General features: G+C 39.1%; 3 protein-coding genes across 5 annotated transcripts; 1 reads left to right on the top strand and 2 right to left on the bottom strand.

Annotated features, from left to right (window-relative positions):
- On the top strand, positions 1 to 8,824 carry LOC146309138 (germ cell-specific gene 1-like protein). Its single transcript, XM_084744497.1, has 5 exons — positions 1 to 304; positions 2,697 to 2,744; positions 3,926 to 4,078; positions 7,908 to 8,019; positions 8,427 to 8,824. The coding sequence occupies exons 1-5, from the start codon at positions 1 to 3 to the stop codon at positions 8,728 to 8,730; spliced, it is 921 nt and encodes a 306-aa protein (XP_084600623.1). The 3' UTR covers positions 8,731 to 8,824.
- A 2,400-nt stretch (positions 8,825 to 11,224) lies between these two features.
- LOC146309137 (protein NATD1-like) lies at positions 11,225 to 13,785 on the bottom strand. The gene is made up of 3 exons (XM_084744490.1): positions 12,924 to 13,785; positions 11,790 to 11,908; positions 11,225 to 11,699 (listed from the first exon to the last, which is right to left on the bottom strand). Exons 1-3 carry the CDS (start codon positions 13,075 to 13,077, stop codon positions 11,583 to 11,585), a joined length of 390 nt encoding a protein of 129 aa, XP_084600616.1. The 5' UTR covers positions 13,078 to 13,785; the 3' UTR covers positions 11,225 to 11,582.
- Positions 13,786 to 13,957: 172 nt separating this feature from the next.
- dhrs7ca (dehydrogenase/reductase (SDR family) member 7Ca) lies at positions 13,958 to 19,776 on the bottom strand. 3 transcript variants are annotated; one of them, XM_084744489.1, is made up of 7 exons: positions 19,582 to 19,776; positions 16,849 to 17,026; positions 16,643 to 16,755; positions 15,796 to 16,006; positions 15,587 to 15,679; positions 15,324 to 15,479; positions 13,958 to 14,708 (listed from the first exon to the last, which is right to left on the bottom strand). In XM_084744489.1, the coding sequence occupies exons 2-7, from the start codon at positions 17,009 to 17,011 to the stop codon at positions 14,503 to 14,505; spliced, it is 942 nt and encodes a 313-aa protein (XP_084600615.1). In that variant the 5' UTR covers positions 17,012 to 17,026; positions 19,582 to 19,776; the 3' UTR covers positions 13,958 to 14,502. The 3 variants fall into 3 exon arrangements, with proteins under 3 accessions (XP_084600615.1, XP_084600614.1, XP_084600613.1); XM_084744488.1 differs by having other exon boundaries at positions 19,578 to 19,774; XM_084744487.1 differs by lacking the exon at positions 19,582 to 19,776 and adding an exon at positions 17,665 to 17,733.
- Positions 19,777 to 20,237: the final 461 nt, after the last annotated feature.

Genomic DNA, 20,237 nt, shown 5'->3' with positions numbered 1-20,237 from the left:
ATGAGGCTAGAGCGCGGGCGGCGGGCTTCTCTGGCACTCACCCTCAACTTTGTGGCGTTTGCTTTTGCCTTATCAGCGGTGACCACCAGCTACTGGTGTGAGGGGACCAGGAAGGTGGCCAAACCCTTCTGCACAGGACCACCGGTCAAGGTGAAGCAGTGGTTCTGCATCCGCTTCAACAGCACCAACATCAATGACAGCCGGCTGGTCCAGTACATCTTTGAGACCGGAGAGGAGAAGTTTCTCTTGAGGAAGTTCCACACCGGCATATTTTTCTCCTGTGAGCAGGCCGCTGACATGAACGGTAAGCCTGACCACAAGGTCTTTGAAAACCAAAGTGATGATGGAGGAAGGAAAAACCAGACTCTTTTGTCAATCTATAGGTTATAAATAACCAACCCTGTGCATACATGAACTAAGGCATAATGTACAGTGAGCTGGTCATTATTGCGAAATAAACCCTCACAAAGCGGAGCGGTCTTGAATCACCCTGACGGGGTTTATTTTGCATTAATGGTTCATTCAGTGTACATTATTTCACTTATTACATGGCTATTTACTAGAAAAAAATCAATAATTTGACACAAAATGTTCATTTAAAAATAATTTTATTGATTTAAAAAAGATTTTATTGCTTCTTCAGAGTCTATGATCAGAACTGGCTTCATAGCAACGGTCTGTTCTTCATAGCAAGAATCAGAAATAACCTTAGAATGATGTAACTGAGCAATCAGAATTGAGCGTTTAATAAACATGTTTAATTTACTATAAGATACGTTTATTTTAGGGATGCACAATATTATCAGCCCATCATAAGACAACGGCCGATAAAGGCTTTAAAATTAAATATTCTGTGTACCTGAAATGAACATTTCCGCTGATATGACAAGCCAATAAGGTGGCACTTTAGTTACATGCATGTGACGTGATTTGCAGGCATAGACCTCTATGAAAAAAGGCACAAATTAGGATTAAATCACCTGACATGTAAATAGACTGTATTGCGGTTTTATTTTTTGCATTTTTCTCCTGCGTGTGTACATGCATAAATAGTGAAACAATATTGTTTTTACAACCTCAAACTGTTCTGTAATAATAATTCCAGCGATTATAAATATGCTGTAAAACATCATACAGAAATTTTGTGGAGTCAACTGATCTTTTCTCTTTAACTTGATGTAAATATACGTTTTAAAGAAAACCTTGATCGACGTATTATCAGACAAACTGAGAGTTAATATTCTCTTCTGACCCCTCTGTTTATAGTTTGAAGAAAACATACATGATGGAAACTTGCTGTGTGTCATCATGAACATATCTTCATCTTACTGCACTTAAATGTTTTCTCAAGTTCACTTAACTTAACTGATGATAAATCAGACTCAGCTGAGTTTGTGCTGATAAAAAATATAGCATACATGTCGGGTCTGGGAAGTTTAAAAAGTGAAGGACAAAAACAAATATAAATGCATAGAAAGTTTGCAAAAACTTTTTTAAACAAAATCAGCCTGAACTGCAGAGCAGATTAAATCTGGCAGTTTATTGTTGGCATCACTGGGACAAAGTTCAACTTTTCAGGACGATATAATTCAAGTGTTCTGAGAGAAAAGTAGACTTCTGCTCCTCCTTTCGGGCTTTAGGAGCGACTTTGGCCAACTACAGCAAGCGATTCCGGTGTAAGACGGTTAACTGTTGATCATTTGGATCAAGTCACCAACCCAAGGCAACTGTAACTGACAATCTGGAATCAGAACTACTGACCACACCTTTAATGCGGTGTGTGAGATGTTGCAGCTGGTAACCATGAAACTGTCCTACATGTTGCATCATAGCCTGCAGCTCTCCACCAACAGTGATCAGATTTCATCACACTGTAAGTCAAAGCAAAATCTCATCAAATACAACATGAAACCTACTCATAATTTTCTATTTACTCTGTTACTCATTTTACCAGGACATAACATAACAACTATATAGGCAGGTAAGGATATGCTGAACCATAAGTGCACCATTTTTCCTCCCTGATGCAGATTCTGATACCTGAACTTTGAGCTTTGGCCAATACAGAGTATGGATCCGATGCAGAAAAAAAAAGCACACATCCATACAGCAACTACTATGGCCTGAATCGGTGCATAGACACATGTACTCACCAGTGATATAATACAAGCATTGCAGACAGTATTTGAGGCCAGTACGAATATTGACATCAGTATTGGAACAAACCTACTTATAAAACTAACAGCTGTAACACAAGATTTCTATGCAGTTTTCTTTGCAGGACAAACAGTCGTTTTCTGAAGGCAAACTTTTAGAACAGTCTGCCTGATGTTGCAGGATTGGAGAATTTGGGCCAAAAGAAAGTTTAATGCAATAATAATTTTCCGTTTCCTGTCAAGTTTATAACCACAGCTTTTGATTTTGCTGCTTAAATATTAACAATATTTGCCATAGTGACATCGCTGCACGCATGGAAATGAAACTGAAAGCAGCCTCTCTGATCTTTAAGCCATCTTTTAACAGTGTTTTGCAGCACACGCTGTCCAGGTGATTTCTTTATTGTGTGCTGTTTTCTTTAATGATGTCCTGTAATGACACTGTACAGATTCTAAACCCTGCTGAGGCAAATTATTAAGTGTCAGTTCATTGTACAACAATAAATCAACTCTACTGTGTTTATTTTCTCCTGATCACAGGGTTTGACTGTCGGGACTTCTCAGAGATTGCGCCAGAACATGAACGAGGTTGGTAAAATGATTCAAATTTCAAATTTTTAAACTATGAGCAAATGTTTCGTTTTGAAAAGTTTTGAGGGAGAAATTATGTGATGCATTCCTGAACATTGTTGAAGCACTGACATGGCTACTTAAATTTTAGTGTTAACTCTGACTTTAGCTGCAGTTAAGGAGACAAATCATTTTTATTACCAACCACCACCCAGAGTGAAACACATCTTCATCACCATGATTGGCTTATTTAGACACAGCAAAGACTCACAGGACTGTTTTCCAGCATTTATTTGCTCCCTCAGCAATGCAATGGTGTAAATTTTTGATAATTTGTTCAGAATGAAAATAACATCCACATAAACACTCAATCTGATTGTTTCTCTCTGCTTGGAATAAATATCTTCTTTTTGTGCATGTCGGCCCTGTGGGGGATAGGTGACAGAAACATGGCAGTAGCAGATATAACGTTTTCTTAGAAACCTTCAAAGACTTAAAGATGCTTATAGCGGGCCTGTTGGGATTTGTTCTGAGGTAAAAACAGAATCTACAAACACTCAAGAGTGAATTTTCTTCAGCTCCACAGCTGTATAATATACTAGGATTTAAATCACACAAATACTTTTAGGATTTATAATATTTTTAGTAATTATTTTCAATGTTTTACAAAGCTTTTCTTGTGAAACAAAAGATGACCCGGGGGATGAAACCTCTGAGATGACAGTTCTGTGGTTTAAGAACACCTTGATCATGTAGACCCTCAACAACTGAGCCAAAGTCATCGAACTTTGCTGTTACATAACTTCAGATGACACAACATTTATTTATTTTATTGTTTCTGACTTTGGAAAAAACAGTAAAATACTCCAATACTGTGTCTCTAAATGTGTGCGATTTGGTAAAAGAGACAGATCGTTTTTTTTTTATGTGATCTCCTTTTGATAATTTTTGATATTTTGCCATTTCCATTCACTGAGCCTCCCCTGAAACCGTCTGGAGCCCCCTGGAGAGGCCCGCCTCCCACTGTGCTGCCCTGATTTTACAAATCTGTGCAGTCCCAGACGATCAGACTCAGATCTCCAGACCTAAAAGGAGCAGACCTGTTGCACCCACTTTGCGTGTCTGGGATTATTCATCAGGGACAGGGTAAAATGAGGACAATGCAAGCCAATTCTGTCTCCCTCCCTGTTCTTTTCTAGGGGTCCTGTGGTTGTGTATAGTGGCTGAGAGCCTGTACCTCACCCTGCTCTTCACAGGCGGGGCCCTGATGACCCTGGAGCAGTGTCCCTGCTTCAGCATCATGAACAAACTGAAGCTCAGTGCCTTCGCTGCCATTTGCACTGCCCTGTCAGGTAACACTGCAAAACAAGCCGCGTCGTTTTCTTTCTGTCCGCATCACAGAGACAAGTTGACAGCAGGTGTGAGGCTGGCGTATCTCCTTGTTTTGACTGACAGAATGATGCCGACCTCCTTCTGCCGTGATGAAGCTGTACGGTACAGTTACACAAACATTGCTTAGAGGCCCTGCTGCTCTGGAGGCAGAAATAATCTCACTGGTTGATGTTAACCTCAGTGGGCGGAGTGAGAGATCTGCTGTTTCTCTGGCTGAGTCAAACTGAATGAAAAACTAAATGTGCACATACAGAGCATCCAACTGTAAATTGTTATGGTCTTTCCTGTTTTACTTTGCAGTCCTGATCCTCCCCTTTGACTTTGACCTTTGTTCGTGGTTTATTGAAACAAAATCAGATACGCAGACTCAGCGAAACTACAGGATCAAGTATGGACAACTGTCTGGCAGCAGTTCGGATGGACATTATAGGAGAACGATCAAAGGCTTGTCTTACACGATCAATGTTTTCCTCAGATGTTCTTGGTCGTCCACTCTTCCCTCCAACTTTTATCCAACACTGTCCCTGTCTCCATAAATTTCTTGTGCCATGCACGAATTGACGGACATGACAGTGGATGTCTTCCATACTTAATCCTGTAGTTTCGCTGAGTCTGTGTATCCACTTTTGTTTCGATACACATTGTGCCTTTTCTTGAGGAGTAGCCATTTTTTGAAATACAAAAATGCAATGTGGAGGGGGGCTTTTCATTTATAATTAGATATTGAAATTATAGGGGGATGAGGGGGAGGGGGATGATTTTCTGTTTTTCTCAGAAAGGGGGTCCGGACCCCCTTGTCCCCCCCTCGATTTCAGCCCTTGACTCCACTGCAGGAGAAACTGGATGTTATCTGCAATTAGGCAGGAAAAATATGTACATATATTAATATCTGCCAGTTGGAAAATACAGGCATATATCTCAGCAAAACTCCTATATACTGCATGCTAGTTACTGTAATTAATTACATTAGAATTTGTTCTTAAAAGCACCAGTTAACAAATGTTTATTATTTACAGAAAAAAGTATAATTATTCTGGTGGTACACTCCTCATCCCCCATACATTATGGTTTGCTAATTATCCAATTTAATAGTGATATGTTTCAGCTTCTCCCACTGAGCTCAGTCGCTGAAATCATTTCTTGAGGTTCAGCATCTTTTCCGAGTTTCACACTGAACAGTGACGACTGGGATCACTCAACTAAATCCAGCTGGACTGAACCAATCAAAGGGGTGAAACCACAGCGGGACAGTCTGTTATGTAATCGGTTTCATTCCTACCGTAAATCTGGATTAAGTCACTGGGGTTCCTGCATGTTTTTGGAACAATGGGTGTCATGCAAGAAGCGCTCGTACGAACAGATTCAGTCTTAGGTGGTTTGAATGAGTGATTTAGGAGAACAACTTACGACTGGTCCAGAACCGTTGTAAGAGTCATGCAGTCACTCTGCTGTTATCCAAACCAAAGTTTTTCACACATGACTGTATATTTCATTAGTTTGAATTTCATTTGTTTGACTGATTAGCTTTAAATCTTCACACGCAGGTTTATGAAATCTCTGTCCAGAGGAACATCCTCTGTTACAATACCTGAAAGACGTGCTCTGTATTTTATCTTTGTGAAGGAGACTTCCTTCAGCACCGATACTATGTCTAATAAATATAGTTATATTATATGGAGGAAAACAATAGGGGGAACTGAAACTGAAACTGAACTGAAATGAAAAGAGTTGGAAATCAGAATCAGCTCATTTATATCACATATAATATCATTTATGTCGTTTATAATAGATTATCTGTTTGTTTTCATGTCAGATTTGCTTGCAAGAACACGGAAAAAATTGAAAATAGAAGATAAATAGGAAGCAGCTGAATGCTAACATTAGCTATGGTAGCTAATGGGTTATTAAATATGTTGTTTTGGTTTCAAATATGGTCTGATGTCCCTCCAGATTTTCACTCGCCATTACCCTTAAGTTTCTGATCATTCTGAGATGAAATAATAACATTTTGTCACAGTCTCTACATTCATAGGACTTGCTGGATGCAGTAGTAGAATATTTGAGCTTCCCACCATGTGAATATGGTCAGTGCTAAACACTAATAACAGCTGCATTATCAGGTGTTATCTATAATGTGGCATGTGGATGCAGTTTGGGTGAAGACAACTTTGCTGCAAACGAGTAAGAAAAGCAGCAGGGCAGCAGGTCAGGCTGGCTGAGAGTGACAGTCAGTCAGCAGCGGCAGGCATTCAGAGCAGCTAACTGTACTGCATCCACTCACTTCCTCGGAGGATTTACTGGTTTGTGGACTAATCGGATTGGAGCCGGGGCAGCGGTTTTGGGCTGTGCCAAGACCTGCCCAGAGGAGCTCCCTCCCACCTCCCCCGCCCCCCTTTATCTACTCCCCCATCCCCTGACTCCCACCCACCGTTGTTACGAGTTAATCCGAAGAAAAGCAGCTGTGGAGAGGCAGACTGCTGGATGAGAGAGGGCCAGGATCCGGCAGGGAGATAACAGAGAGGCCAGTTCGCCTCACACAGAGCTGTCTGAATATCACAAATCCTGCTTTACACACGGACACTGCAGATAAAAGTAGACGCATGTTTCAGGGTTCAACATTGTGACTTTTGACTTAATACTTTATCTTCAGTTTAAATAAAGTAACATTGTTCTTAGTATGTCTGTTTATGCATGTAATAATGTAGGTGAATCATAGGCGTGTGATCAAAAAGAAATTCACAATTAAGCGACCATGATATGTCATAAGAGACTAAGGAAATATGTTTAATTGAAATACCTGCATCTCCTACTACAGCCAGCTTGTCCTCTTTTGAAATTTCCATTCTAGGATACAATAACTATTTTTCTTTGTTTTGTGTTCCTTCAAATTAATGATGAATGTTTGCTGATGTTGAACTTGTCTTGCACTCCTGTAGCCTGCAGGAAGCCTGCCTGAGCTCTGAGTCTGGGGAGGAGAGATAACTCTTTTCAACCACTGATCATATATTAAGTAGAGATTCAGCCTATTTAATATTCCATTTCTGGCTTCAAGTCACTCTTTGGACAGCAGAACTCATTTTTGAACACTAGGTTCTCAAGCATTTCTTCTTCAACCAATATTGAGTTTAGAATCCTCTTCGGTCCGAATAGCTAAAGTAAAGGAGGCGTGCAAAACTGAATACTGCAGTTCAAACTAAGAGTTGGACCCATGGACTGTATATTAACATACAGTTTATGGTTAAAGTGAATTGTTTCCTCCTGCCTCCTCGTCTTCAGACTCAGGAAAGCTCAGGCAGGCTGCAAGAACACTGCAGGAGCGTAAGATACGCACAACGTTGTAAATGGACAACGACAAGTGATGATGAGTCCTCTACTGTAAGTTGATCAGCTTTTTATAACTGTCAGTTGTCTGCTGGTGTAAAGTTAAGCCGTTTATCCTGAAAACAATAGCCCACCTGTCTCACTGCCTGCCAAACTCCAGAAACATTTTGCTCAATTTAACCATTATAAACATCTACTCCTTCTAGAAGATTATTAATGGTTTTTTACAGTTCATAAACAGACACGAAATGTCCTGTGGTCTTGTCTCACTTGAACTTTTGACTACACTGCTACACTGATCCCATGACTGACATGTTTCCTTGATATCTGATGACATATTATGTGAATTTTATGATTTAGTACAGTAAATATTATACAGATTGGTGTTACTGGAAAATATTACACATTTGAATATATTCAGATGTGCATATTTCTGCACAATACACACTGATTTGCTCTTGTTCACAGGCCTTTGTGGGATGGTGGCCCACATGATGTTTACCACCATATTCCAGTTGGCTGTCGCTATGGGACCAGAGGACTGGAGGCCAAAGACGTGGGACTACAGCTGGTCTTATGTGTAAGCGCTTTTTACATCTATCAAAAAAAACACGTGTCATCCAAGATGGTTAGTTTTAAGTTGAACTGAGTTTCAAGCAGAAATACTTAATTGGTGTTTAGTTTGACTTTTGTACTTATCTAGTCTTGTCATCATTGAGCAAAAAGAAGAAACTGGACCCAGCTGATGATGTTGGTCCTGACACTTGAGACAAATAAGTGCATTTAGATTAAATTTTATCTCGCATCACTGAAACAATGTGCACGTTTTAAATCCTGTATAAAAGGTGTACTGTAAATATAAACTTAAAATTTGCTGAATTATGTCAATATTCTTTTATTTATTTGGGAACCCAGGTAAAATCTCATGTGAGTTCATGGATAGCCATTTGACTTTTAGTCTAACACCATTTTCAAACCTGTTCTCAGCTTGGCGTGGGGCTCTTTTGGCACCTGCATGGGCTCAGCGGTGACGGCGCTCAACAGATACACAAAGACCATCATAGAGTTTAAATACAAGCGGCGGAACATCGAGAAGAGCCTGATGATCAAGCAGAAGATGATTGAGCTGGACCTCCCGGAGCAGATGTGGGACATGTACCTGACTGCCGTGCCCGCTGATGCCGAAGCACAGCTGGAACTGCCGGTCAACGGCCACAAACCGTCCACGGGGACGACGTACACGGTCGAAATGGACAATGCACCAGAGCAACAAGGGGAGGCATACTGCTAAAAAAAGTAGCCACTGTATTGTCCCCGTGACCCACTGGAACAGTTTTTGGGGGCTGATTTCCTGGACCAAGATTGTTCTTGGATTTAAATTTCTTATACAGGAGAATATTTGTCTGTTTTGTTCCTGTCGGACATCACGTGTGTCTGGGAAGCCCAGATTCTTATTCTGAAAATATTGTAACATGGTCGGCTTTGACACAACATGCATTTCATCAGATCGCTCCATGTGATTTTATTTGTGGGAGGAAGGGAGGAGGGCAGCAATGTCGACGTCTTCACACTAATCTGAGGCGAGCTGCAGGATGTGCTGCTGCAGCACAGATCCTTTATGTCTGTTTCAACTGAGAAGGGAGATCTTTTACTGAATCGGCCTTTTTTAACTCCAGTTGCATCAAAATGTTACTTATCTGTTTACTCTCAGAGACAGTAAGACAGACAGTGGTTGGGACTGAGTCAGAAAATGATTTCACTGAGAATATTTTCTATACCATCATGGATGGACTGGATGGATTGGAGCAGGCAAAGGGGCCCAAGAGGTCAAGGGAAACTCAAACAGCTATAAACAGACACAAAACAAATACAAAGTCTATAAGATGACCACAAAGACACAAAAGCAACCACAATGACATACAAAATGAACACAAGATGTAAAATAACCTCAAAGGTGCAGAAAATGACTACAAAAATGACAAAATGACCACAAAGACCCCAAACAAAATGCACAAAATGACTATAAGATACAGAAAATGACCACAGACGGACAATATGACCCCAACAACACACAGCATTACTTCAAAGACACACACAAAATAACAGCGACATATAAATCGATGAAAAAGACACAATTGGATCCCAAAGGTACCCAAAATAACTACAAAGACACACAAATTGACCATGAGATGTAAAGAAATCAAAATGACACACAAAATAACCACAGACACAAAAAACAACCACAGTAACACAAGATGTAAAACAGCCTCAAAGGTGCAGATACGCTGAATGACCACAAAGAGACACAAGATGTCCACAAATGCAAACCTACCAAAACAAAGACACACAAACCAGCCATAAAGACAGACAAAACAACACACAAAACAACCACAAAGATACACAAGAGGACTACAAAGACAAACAAAATAACCACAAAGACACAAAAAACAACCACAATGGCATACAAAATAAACACAAGATGTAAAACCACCTCAAAGATGCAGAAAACGTCTACAAAGGTGACAAACTGACCATAAAGACCCACAAAGAACAACAAACAATGTGGCTGTTTTGTGCCTCTTTCAGTCCGGGTGTCTTGCTCCTGTATGTGGGAGGGGTTGGGGGACATTTTACGCGAGTTTGCCCAGGACCCCATTGTCTCATGATCCATCCGTGTGTCCCGTAACACATCCGAGGACAGATTATGCTTGTCAACAAAAAGTACACGTTACATGTGAGCCAACACTGTGAGTACGACTGTAATTGAGGAACAGATGGGATGAGCTGATTTCTCCACCACGCAGCTCAAGATAAGATCAGCTGGGGCTTGTTGCTATATTGATGATCACTACTTGGCAGGCAGAATATTTACAAATGCAAGGACGTCTGCAAATATGCTTCAGAGGTGGTGTTAAAAAGCCTTTTTTTTCACACTCAAGAGTGACGTGTGAACAAAACTTGTCTCTCATGCACCGTTTGGATTCATGTCACCACTTCTACCCTGGTTTTAGTTTGTAACTGACCAAAAAGGCTTTGCTTCTTAGTTGAAACAGCTTTGATTTATGTGGGACTGACGCTTTCTGATGGGTTCTTTCTGGTGTAATGGGTGTTGAACATTTTCTAATTTGAGATATAAATCAAACATGGACAGTACCAGACCAAGATAGGAGGGAAGGGGAAACGTCTGTGACGGAGTAAGACTGACATCTATTGGAACAAAAGTGTATGACACAGTATGTGAGCGTGATCATCTGTGCAGGACGTCTTTCTACTTCGAGCACAAAAACAGATGAATTTCTGTATCATTTGATCATAGAATGAACCTGTCATTGAAGATGTAATGAAGATGCAAAATAAAATACGACTGCTCCACAAAATATAGCTCTCATCTGGGGTAAACAAATCTATTTATTTCAGTTAACACTCTGATTACTGTGCAGCTCAGTTTGTTTGTTCTTCACAACGGCACCGTTCAATCTGCAGTCGACCTGATGGTGGTAGGTGGTGTTGGCAGACGTATGATCTCATCAGATGGTGAGAATTCAAGATATACAGCGCTCGTCTAACAAGTGACTTCATCTTAGATTCTCGGCTCATGGTGAAGCAGCCAAAGGACAATAAGTTTCTTCTGAATTAAACAATTTTTTGCAGTTTTTGCCCTCAGTTATGGTGTTAACAAACAAAAAAAGAAATAAAACATAAAACATAATTAATCAATATTAGATATTAGTACTTTGTGAGAAAGCATAACAAGCAGATGACAGATACAACAATAAAAAGTAATCTTTTTTAAAACACTTTATTTTAATGTTTCAAAATTCATCAAATTCCAAAATAATTAACTTCAGAATCCATTGCACATATTACTTTTTATACAAGTTAAATTCATAAATAACAGACAATAACTAAAAGAGTGATCTCTGGTACACTGCATTACTTATTGAAGTAATGTCAATATTGGACATGAGTTTGCCACTCCTTCTGTAAAGTCTTTGTCTTTCTGTTGATATTCTTATTTCTAATTATTTTTATATAATTATTTTACTTCCTCCATTTGGCCTTCACAGTCCTGTACATTAAGGTACATGAGGTTATGGTTGATTTGAGGTAAAATAATCTTTAAACTGGACAAACAGGCTGCAGTCAAGTGATTACCAGTTCTTTATAACGCTGTTGTGGGTGTTCCTCAATGTATTTCTTTATATACCAACAGGACACATGAGCCTTGAGCTTTTCTTCAACCAGAAAGTCCATGGCAGCCTGTGAAAATGAGCATTAAATACATTAAAAAAAACATTGTGATATGTGACTTATCTGATGGCTACAATGCCTAAAAAGTGCAGCTCTCACCTGTGACAGCAGCGCAGCGACACCTTGGCCCCTAAATGTCTCTGGAACAAAGGTTGACATCAGATCCACCTCCTTCTCCCCGGTGAATCTGTAGTGAAGCACTGCACAATCCTGGTCCCCTGTGGACAGAGAGGACAGAGAGGACACACAAGACTCACATTTACACACATTTATCACATTTAAAATTACTGGGATACCAAAGGAGAGTAGAGCTATTAGTAATAAGCACATCACACATGTAAAACCAACTGTTAACCTTCAATTATTCAACTATTTATTGAATTACCATTTTTTTCTAATGAGGGAGCAATTACTACCTCTTTTGTAGGGCAGCAATTATTTTCATTGTTGATTCTTGATTATTTTCTTGATAAATCAATTACTTGTTTTGTCTATAAAAGCCCAGGGTGACGTTCTCAGATGTCATTCTGCCAACAAGGAAAATACATTCAATTTACTGTCAAAAAGGTGTAAAGCAACCAGCAAATATTCCTATTTAAGAAGCTGGGATCAGATGCAGACCGATTAATTGTTAATCAAAATAGTTGGCAATTAATTTAATAAGCCATTTGTAATCGATTATTCGATTGATCACTGCAGCTCTTCTCTTTTCACTTTTACTAGGGTGGGGGACATTAGGTGGCCCCAAAAAGCCATTTGCTTTACTATTTGAGAGTTTTGAGGAAATACCAAACTCCCTTTAGAAAACGTGTTATTTAGGTGGCCGCTGCATGCCTGCTACAGCTGTGCTACTGTGGCCAACTAGCCAAAAATATAATCAAATGTGACATTTTTTCTGAAAATATGTATGCCGACCTGTTAACCAGCCACGCACAAACAGATTTAAGCGCAAGTCATTCGTATCATTTATATAATATTTCCCTTGAGCGATAGAACATTTAATTCACAGATTTTTAAATTAACTTTCGCTGCTTTTTCTCTCCTCCAGAAGGAGAACGACGCGGTCAATATTTGAGTAGAATCAACGAAAAAGATTTATATTTTAACGGTTTATAATCAGTCGCTCAGATGTCTCATATGTTCGAATGTTTTAGTAGGCCGCAACAGGACGCCGGGCTCCCGTACAGGTTCTCCACCAGCACCGGAGCGTCAGCCCCGGTTCTCCACGCTTACCAGCCCCGCTGCCTGGAGTGACGGTGAAGCGCCGGTTCTGTCGGTCATGTTCCACCGTTAAACTGCAGCCGGAGCTCAACGACCTGAAAGCGACCGGAAAGGAGTTCACTCTGACAGAAAACCCAGTGAGTCTGGAAACTATTTTAAAGGCCATTTATACAAGAAAAGACACGTAACTCTGAACAGCATGTAGTAGTTATTTTACAGATTTACCGCTAGGGGGCGCCACATACACACAAGACAATAATTAACTTTTCAATGACTTTTCTTTGACCTCCACATCAGAGGTTCTCCATTTTTTCTCACCCAAGGAACCCTTACAAGATATTGAAGGTACAGTATAATTTGACATAGCCTATTATACACTTCTACTTAGTTATGAGAAAGAACAACAAAAGAGAAATTTATTAGAAAGATATGACACATTAAAAAATATTTGCACCATGTCAGCACAGAATACCTATAACACACACATCAAGTGACCTTGCTCCACTCTTAGTGCAAACATTAAATAAAATGCTTATTCTGATTATTTTAAATAATATAGCCCATAACAACAGAGCTGCAGCAATCAATTGATTAGTTGCCTACAATTAAATTTATTTGAAATTAAGTCTTTTTTTTTTTTTTTTTTGTAAAGAAAAAGCATGACGTACTTTATGCAAATTTATGCATTCAGAGCTCATCGTGAATCCAATTTGTCATTATTTGGGTGCTTGAAAATTAAGTGATTACAGTTGAAAATATTAAATTATCCATCATTCACTTTTACTTTGAGTTTACTCAACACTAATAGAAATACGTTTTTTGCTTCATTAACTCAAAAAAATCAAGTTTTTCTTAGAAGAAAATTCAGTTCAATTCAATTCAATTAATGAGTCAGTCAGAGTGAGTTTTCTCAACAGTATTTGCAGAAAAAGTCTTTGGACATTATATGGACCTGTAAAATGAAGTGTTAACATTTTTCTTTATGCCAGCAAAAATCTGTTTAAAAAATATATATTTAAATAATAGAGCTTTTGCATGAACAGGGCTTTCACATAAATACTTTTATTTGTATTCTAAATGCTATACTTCCACAAATACAAAACAAATACAACACTTACTTTGTAACTGACTATTATGTTATGACATTAAGTAAATTATGCACTCAGATAATCATTCCATTTATATTATTTTGTAAAATATACAGAAAACTATTCTATCTTACTGGAGAAACTATGGAAAACTGTGTATTTTGTGTCCTTTGGATGTCATTACAATAAATGTTTTGTACACATCTTTAAAATCATAATACATAAACAACACAACATGCGTTTAAGAGCATTTTGCTGTCAATACGTTTAAGATCAAAACTCAGATGGTTAAGATCTTAATTGTAGCTCAAAAGATTTAAAGGAGAAACAGGACAAATGTTAAACAACAGACTATCAACATTATTTTTAGATTTCCTGCCTGGATGAACGGTCGTTGTTAATTTTCAACATTTCCACTGGTGTGTTTCACCATAAATGTCATATGTCATGAATGTCCTCAGTCGTCACAGTGTTGGGCTGCGTGCTGCGCGCCACCAGCGGCTCTACATCTTCTCACAGGCGGCGGCGTTGTTCACTCCTGCTGCCATCACAGCGAAGAACACGTTAGGGAAGAAGGACCTGGTGTAGATGGCCACTTTGGGGAGCGAGGGAGCAATTACCACCTCCTTCCTCTTGTTGTTCAGAGTCTTCATGATCTCGGATGCTGCCTCGTCTGGAGAAACGCCAAGTGGTTTCTTTGTGTACAAAACTGCAAAGAGCAGGGAGACAGAGATGTGAGGATAGAAAGACAGAACAATACAGCTTTTATTTTTATTAAATTATCTTAAAAATATGGTAAATTTCCATTCCATTCCATTTGATCGTGGTCAGGATGTGCTGTTTTCATTTCTTTTCTTTTTTGTTGTCCTTTCTTCCTTTGTTATTGATGACATTTTTTGCTTAGCACTCAAAATAATGAAAATATTAATGAAAAAAACTATCTTTACTTGATATATTTGTTGGGTACCAGTGTTGAAATTTAACTATTTAGGGTGATTTGATGTACATGGCGGTCAGCATGCCACCAGTTTAAGGGGCACCAGAAGGTATTTTAGCTGCTTAAAAATTTTCAATCAATCAAACTACATGATGATAATCTGTTCTCAAGAAAAGGTCACCAATAATTCATCCGCTGGGGACCGTAAACATCCACAGAATGTGAATTAAAAATCCGTCTGTTAATCTGTTAAAGACCAAAGTGCTGGTGAGAGGAACACCGGTCCTGTTTTTGTCGCTCAGATCATTTAGAATCATACTAAATGTTGTTCTGCAGTCATAAAAAACAATATAATGCTTTTTCCCAATTTCCTTTGACTTTACTTACAGGACCAGATGGATTTGGAGGAGTCCTCCTCCGTAATTTCAGATGAAGACGGGCTGATGAAGGTGTGGTTGATGGTGCTGACGGAGATGCCGTACTCCTCCACTTCAGCTCTCAGGCAGTCAAAGAAAGCCTGAACCGCATGTTTAGAGGCTGCATCTGGAAAAACAAGCAAAGTAACACATCTGAACTGACAAGCAAACCAGAAATCTTACCCAAAACCTAAAATATTCTGTGTATTTCCCTTCATAAACACCTGAACTCACATGTAGTGCGAAAAGGCACGGCTAGTTTCCCCTGGATGCTGTTGACCAGCAGCAGGTGTCCCGTTCTCCTGGAGATCATGGAGGGCAGGACACCTGAAACAGAAATGTTCAACACACTGCAAAGCAAGAACAAGCAAGCAACAGAAGAAATGTGACATCACCGTCACACTCTGGCAGGCTGAAATCTAACTCTCCAAGTCTCCATCTACCTTTGGCCAGTGTGGCCGGTCCAAAGTAGTTGTTGTCCATGAGTAACTTGTCCATCTCCAGAGACACGCTCTGCGCAGGTGCTTTGAGCTTCATGCTGCTGTTGAGGATGAGGATGTCCAGACAGCCGTAACACTCCAGGATCTCTTCGATCACCTCAGGCATGCTGTCCATATCTCCAAAATCCAGCAGCACCAGTTTGGGGGGAAACGTCTGAAGAGGAGCAACAGTGGTGAGGAGGTATGCAAGTAACTAAATACATTTACTCAAGAGTAGTTTGGTGTACTTTATTTGAATACATTATACCTCTACACCATTACATTATCAGGCTTGGGGAATAATGCATTACATGTAACGGGATTATGTAATCTGGATACAAAAAAAAAAGGTAGCTGTATGTCATTACAGTTACGGATAAAAAAGACAGATGAAGAGGCGACTTGACTTCAGTGCAAAAGGGTTCAATTTCACCCCCAGGTTAGGTGACTCTGCAGTAGTCATGGGTATTTATTGGCTCCAACAAGCAGTGATGGAAATGTGACCCTTGGGTGCAAATATGCTAAGTTTTTCTTGCAGCAGCAAAAGCAGGAAATGTTGGCTTTTCATCAGCAGTAACCTAACCCAACTCCAATCAGCTGAAAGCAAACGTGAAACATTAAAATAAAGCAGATACCTGAAAGTATAAACAGGGAAGTAGGAGAGAAACTAAACCTCAGAACACAGGGATTCAGTTAGAAGCTACAAAAGCACTGAGAGCTGAACACACAGAAACTTATAACAACATGAATCCATCAACAATGGATCCATCAGTCATCATGAACTTTCTTGTTTTCTTGCTGGTATACTTACGACAGTGGGGTCTGAGGCATTTGCCAGATCATCGGCAAATTCTTCGAGTTTCTCCCAACTTTTCCCACAGAGGATCAGCCTCGCACCTCCTTTGTGAAACGCACCTGCACATTCTACAAAAAAGAAAAAAGTTAAAAACAAGATATAAACATTACAGCGACATCGAATTTGCTTTTGTCTTTAACAACAGAACATGCTTTTGTTACCTTTTCCCAGCCCAGATAAAGCATCAGTTATAACCACCACCTTGTTGCGTACTGATGTTTTTGACAACAGACCAATAACGGCACCGTAGAGGTAGAAAAGCCCAGCCGTCAGCACGACCACACATGGCACCACGAGGACAGTGGTGGTCCAAACTGGGTCCATCTCCTGGAGGATGTCCTGAAAAATGTTTTATTTTTATAGTAAATGTGCAGAATTGCTTGCACTAAATATCATATTCACATTCTGGGAAATTCACTTTTCAGCATGAAGTTGAATGAGAAGATTGAGGTGCCTCTTTATCTGTATGTTAAATATAAGACTTCAGCAAGAAGCTAGTTAGCTTAGCTTTATTTTGTTTTATCCTTTATTAAACCAGAAAATACAGTTAACTATTTATCTTGTTATAAAATTAAAAATAATGCTATTATGTTAATTTTTTTCTGTGCAAAAGCTGAGGTGTAAAAGGAGTCTTTATGCTGAGCTACGCTAACTGGTGTCTGACTGTAGCTTCATATATTTACTGTACAGATGTAAGAGTGGTGTTAATCTTCTCATCTAAATGTTGCAAAGAAAGCAACAAGCAGAGAATTTCCCAAAATATCAATTACTAAAAACAAACAACAAACAAAAGCACCAGTGTCGATGCTGTCATTATGGAGGTCACGCTCGTGGTTGCAAAAGCATGTTCGAAGATTTAAACATACTTTTCAGATGGAATATTATTTTGATCTGGTGATGCAGATGAGATGGGATGTCAAAGACCATTTAGGTTCTAGTGATCATGATTTTACACATGAAAAAGGAGCATTTCATACCCAAAAGCTCTCCGTCTCTGTAACATTGGAGTCCATCTCACCTTCTACAACCATTTTTAAGTCTAATTATTCTTACAACTCTGAAATAAAAACAGAGAAGACATTTTAACCATGTTCTCACATTAGTGATCAAAACTAAATGATAAATGCCCCTATATATAGACAGTCAGTGCTTCATGAGGTGTTTCACACTCCTGAATCATAAAACTGATTTAAAAACTTCCACTTCAGGCTGGTTTGTTTTGTTTTGAACTGTTCATTTATTTTCAGATTTTCACACAGTTTCACAAATTAAAGCATAAAGGCACTTTCAGAAGTCAAAAATGCCTATGAATCAGTTTTCACAAAAGTATTATTAATCTCTTCATTTTGAGGCTTCAGATTCATATCAACATTTCAAACCAGAGCATAAACCTTTAAGACAACCGTTCAGATCTTAGTTTCAATTTTTATGATATCTGAATATGATTATATCTCACTGTCTACATGGACAGATTACTGAAGAGGCCTACAGCGCCGAGAGCCACTTTTTTGAAGTGTCTGTCAAAGTTTCTTACTGGAAAATCAATGACAACAACTACAAAGACAAACTGACTACAAAAAATGCAAAATGACTAAAAAGAGGCCCATTATCTCATAATCTGTCCTTGACTTTACAGTGTGTGAGTTACAGAGTGTCTCATAATGAGCTTGGAGAGACAATTGTTCCTTTATTTAAAGAGTAACCAGTTAGAAACCACGCACAAAACAACCACAAAGACACAAAACCACCACATAGAAAGACTAAATAGAGATAAAGACACAAAGCGGCTACTCAGAAACATAAAACAACCACGTAAACCACAAGGTGACAATCACAAAAAGATAAAACATGAAACACCAAAAAAATGACACAAATAATGACTAAAGAGAGATGAAAAACCACCATTAAGAGACACAAAAAACACAAAGAGAGACAAAATGAAGCCAAAACAGAGACAAAATGAGTGTAAAAAGACATAAAATGATCACAAAGAGAGACTTAATGACCACAAAAAGACACAAAACCACCATGCAAACAAATACAAAGAGACGGAAAACAATCACAGGCAAAAAATTAAGACAGAGAGACACAAAATGAAACAACCACAAAGACACACAAAAATGATCACAATGAGATGCAAAATGATGACAGAGACACAAAATGAAGATATAAAACATCTATAAAAAGAGAAAAAATAGAGACAGACACAAAACAGCCACAAAGAAACACAAAACAACCATAAACGGACACAAGAAAAAGCACAACGAGAGACAAAATTATAGAGATACACAAAGCTACAACAAACAGACACAGAACAGCCACCAAGTCTGTGGGTCTTGTTCTCATGTAGGAGGGTGGGGGGTCTGTCTTGTCTGTGCTCAGGGGCCTGTTGTCTCCTTATCTGTCCATGACTTTATGGTGTTCCAGTATATTTCTAAGACAATCTGTCCTTTACATTAAGAATAATCTGTCCAGGTTTCTGTCTTCAGGTTATGAGGACAGACACTCTTCATATTCTAGTGTTGTCCAAGTGAAGATAACCTTTTGGTCTAGGTTTACCACGCCAGGCACCGGCTGTTTGTCCAGGAAGGGACTTCTAAATATAAACTGTCCTAGAAATAGATACTGTACCTCTCACAAAGACTCAGTGTCACAGAGTAACCGCCAGACGCGTTATTCCACAACTAAGTCAAGAGAAACTTCAACTGAACAAGATAAACAGCACATTTTATTCCATGCAGCAGCTGTCCAGAACAAAAATTAAAGATGAAAACAGTCCAGAAGTGTCCAGCTGGTTGACAAAATGTCTTGGCACTTTGCACAAGTTAAGTGACAGATTAAAGCGAGCCGGTCATTTCTAACTGACCTGGATCCTGCAGAAAGTACTTACTCACTGCTTCTCGGGCCTCTGCAGGTGTTGTGGACTCTGGATTTATTCCTCTCCTGAGGAGCCGTAGCTGCTCGCCTCAGCAGCTCATTCACAGAGCTCCTCTGACATGACAGCCGGCCGCCCCGCCACGGCAATACTTTGGGATTTGAGCTCTTTTAATAGCAGCACAGCTGAGTCAGTTATTTTCCATGTATGTTGTCGACATGTTATGTTTAGAGTGACAGGCGGGGAGGAGAGGGGGCTGCTGGGTAGAGAGGAGAGCTGTTTTCATTGGTTGTGACTGCCTTTAGGTGACATGTCTGATGTACTGCACATTGTAAAGAATAAGTATACAGAACACTGTTAAATGTACTCCAATACAGTTACTTATTACCTGTGAAAAAATGTAGTCAGTAACTTAATCCAAGTTAACAGTGTTAAAGAATGTAGCTTGGTCACAGAAAACACAGAAAATGACGCCATCAAATGTCTTGTTTTATCCACAGCTCGAAAATATTCACATTTAAGAAACTGAAATCAGAAAGTCTTGTTTTAGATTTGTTTTAATTTAAAAAAAGAAATAAAACAATTAATCAATGAATTAATCTTGTCACAATCTTGTCAGCTGAAAAATATGTCCAAACATTTGGAGCACACAGGTGTGTAATGATTATTTTCATT

Source organism: Lutjanus erythropterus, chromosome 19, assembly GCF_056507025.1.
Source record: "Lutjanus erythropterus isolate fLutEry1 chromosome 19, fLutEry1.hap2, whole genome shotgun sequence".
Taxonomy (NCBI): domain Eukaryota; kingdom Metazoa; phylum Chordata; class Actinopteri; order Lutjaniformes; family Lutjanidae; genus Lutjanus; species Lutjanus erythropterus.
This window is presented reverse-complemented; position numbering and strand designations above follow the sequence as displayed.

What these genes read in the sequence shown, in the direction of transcription:
- LOC146309138 (XM_084744497.1), top strand. Translation starts at nt 1, where the DNA reads ATGAGGCTAGAGCGCGGGCGGCGGGCTTCTCTGGCACTCACCCTCAAC. An exon ending in GCAGGCCGCTGACATGAACG is followed by an intron (nt 305 to 2,696) that starts GTAAGCCTGACC and finishes TCCTGATCACAG; the next exon opens with GGTTTGACTGTCGGGACTTC. An exon ending in TGCGCCAGAACATGAACGAG is followed by an intron (nt 2,745 to 3,925) that starts GTTGGTAAAATG and finishes GTTCTTTTCTAG; the next exon opens with GGGTCCTGTGGTTGTGTATA.
- LOC146309137 (XM_084744490.1), bottom strand. Translation starts at nt 13,077, where the DNA reads ATGGCCTTTAAAATAGTTTCCAGACTCACTGGGTTTTCTGTCAGAGTG. An exon ending in CACTCCAGGCAGCGGGGCTG is followed by an intron (nt 11,909 to 12,923) that starts GTAAGCGTGGAG and finishes CTCTGTCCACAG; the next exon opens with GGGACCAGGATTGTGCAGTG. An exon ending in TCGCTGCGCTGCTGTCACAG is followed by an intron (nt 11,700 to 11,789) that starts GTGAGAGCTGCA and finishes TCATTTTCACAG; the next exon opens with GCTGCCATGGACTTTCTGGT.
- dhrs7ca (XM_084744487.1), bottom strand. Translation starts at nt 17,718, where the DNA reads ATGGTTGTAGAAGGTGAGATGGACTCCAATGTTACAGAGACGGAGAGC. An exon ending in TTTATCTGGGCTGGGAAAAG is followed by an intron (nt 16,756 to 16,848) that starts GTAACAAAAGCA and finishes TCTTTTTTGTAG; the next exon opens with AATGTGCAGGTGCGTTTCAC. An exon ending in CTCCAAATCCATCTGGTCCT is followed by an intron (nt 14,709 to 15,323) that starts GTAAGTAAAGTC and finishes TGCTCTTTGCAG; the next exon opens with TTTTGTACACAAAGAAACCA.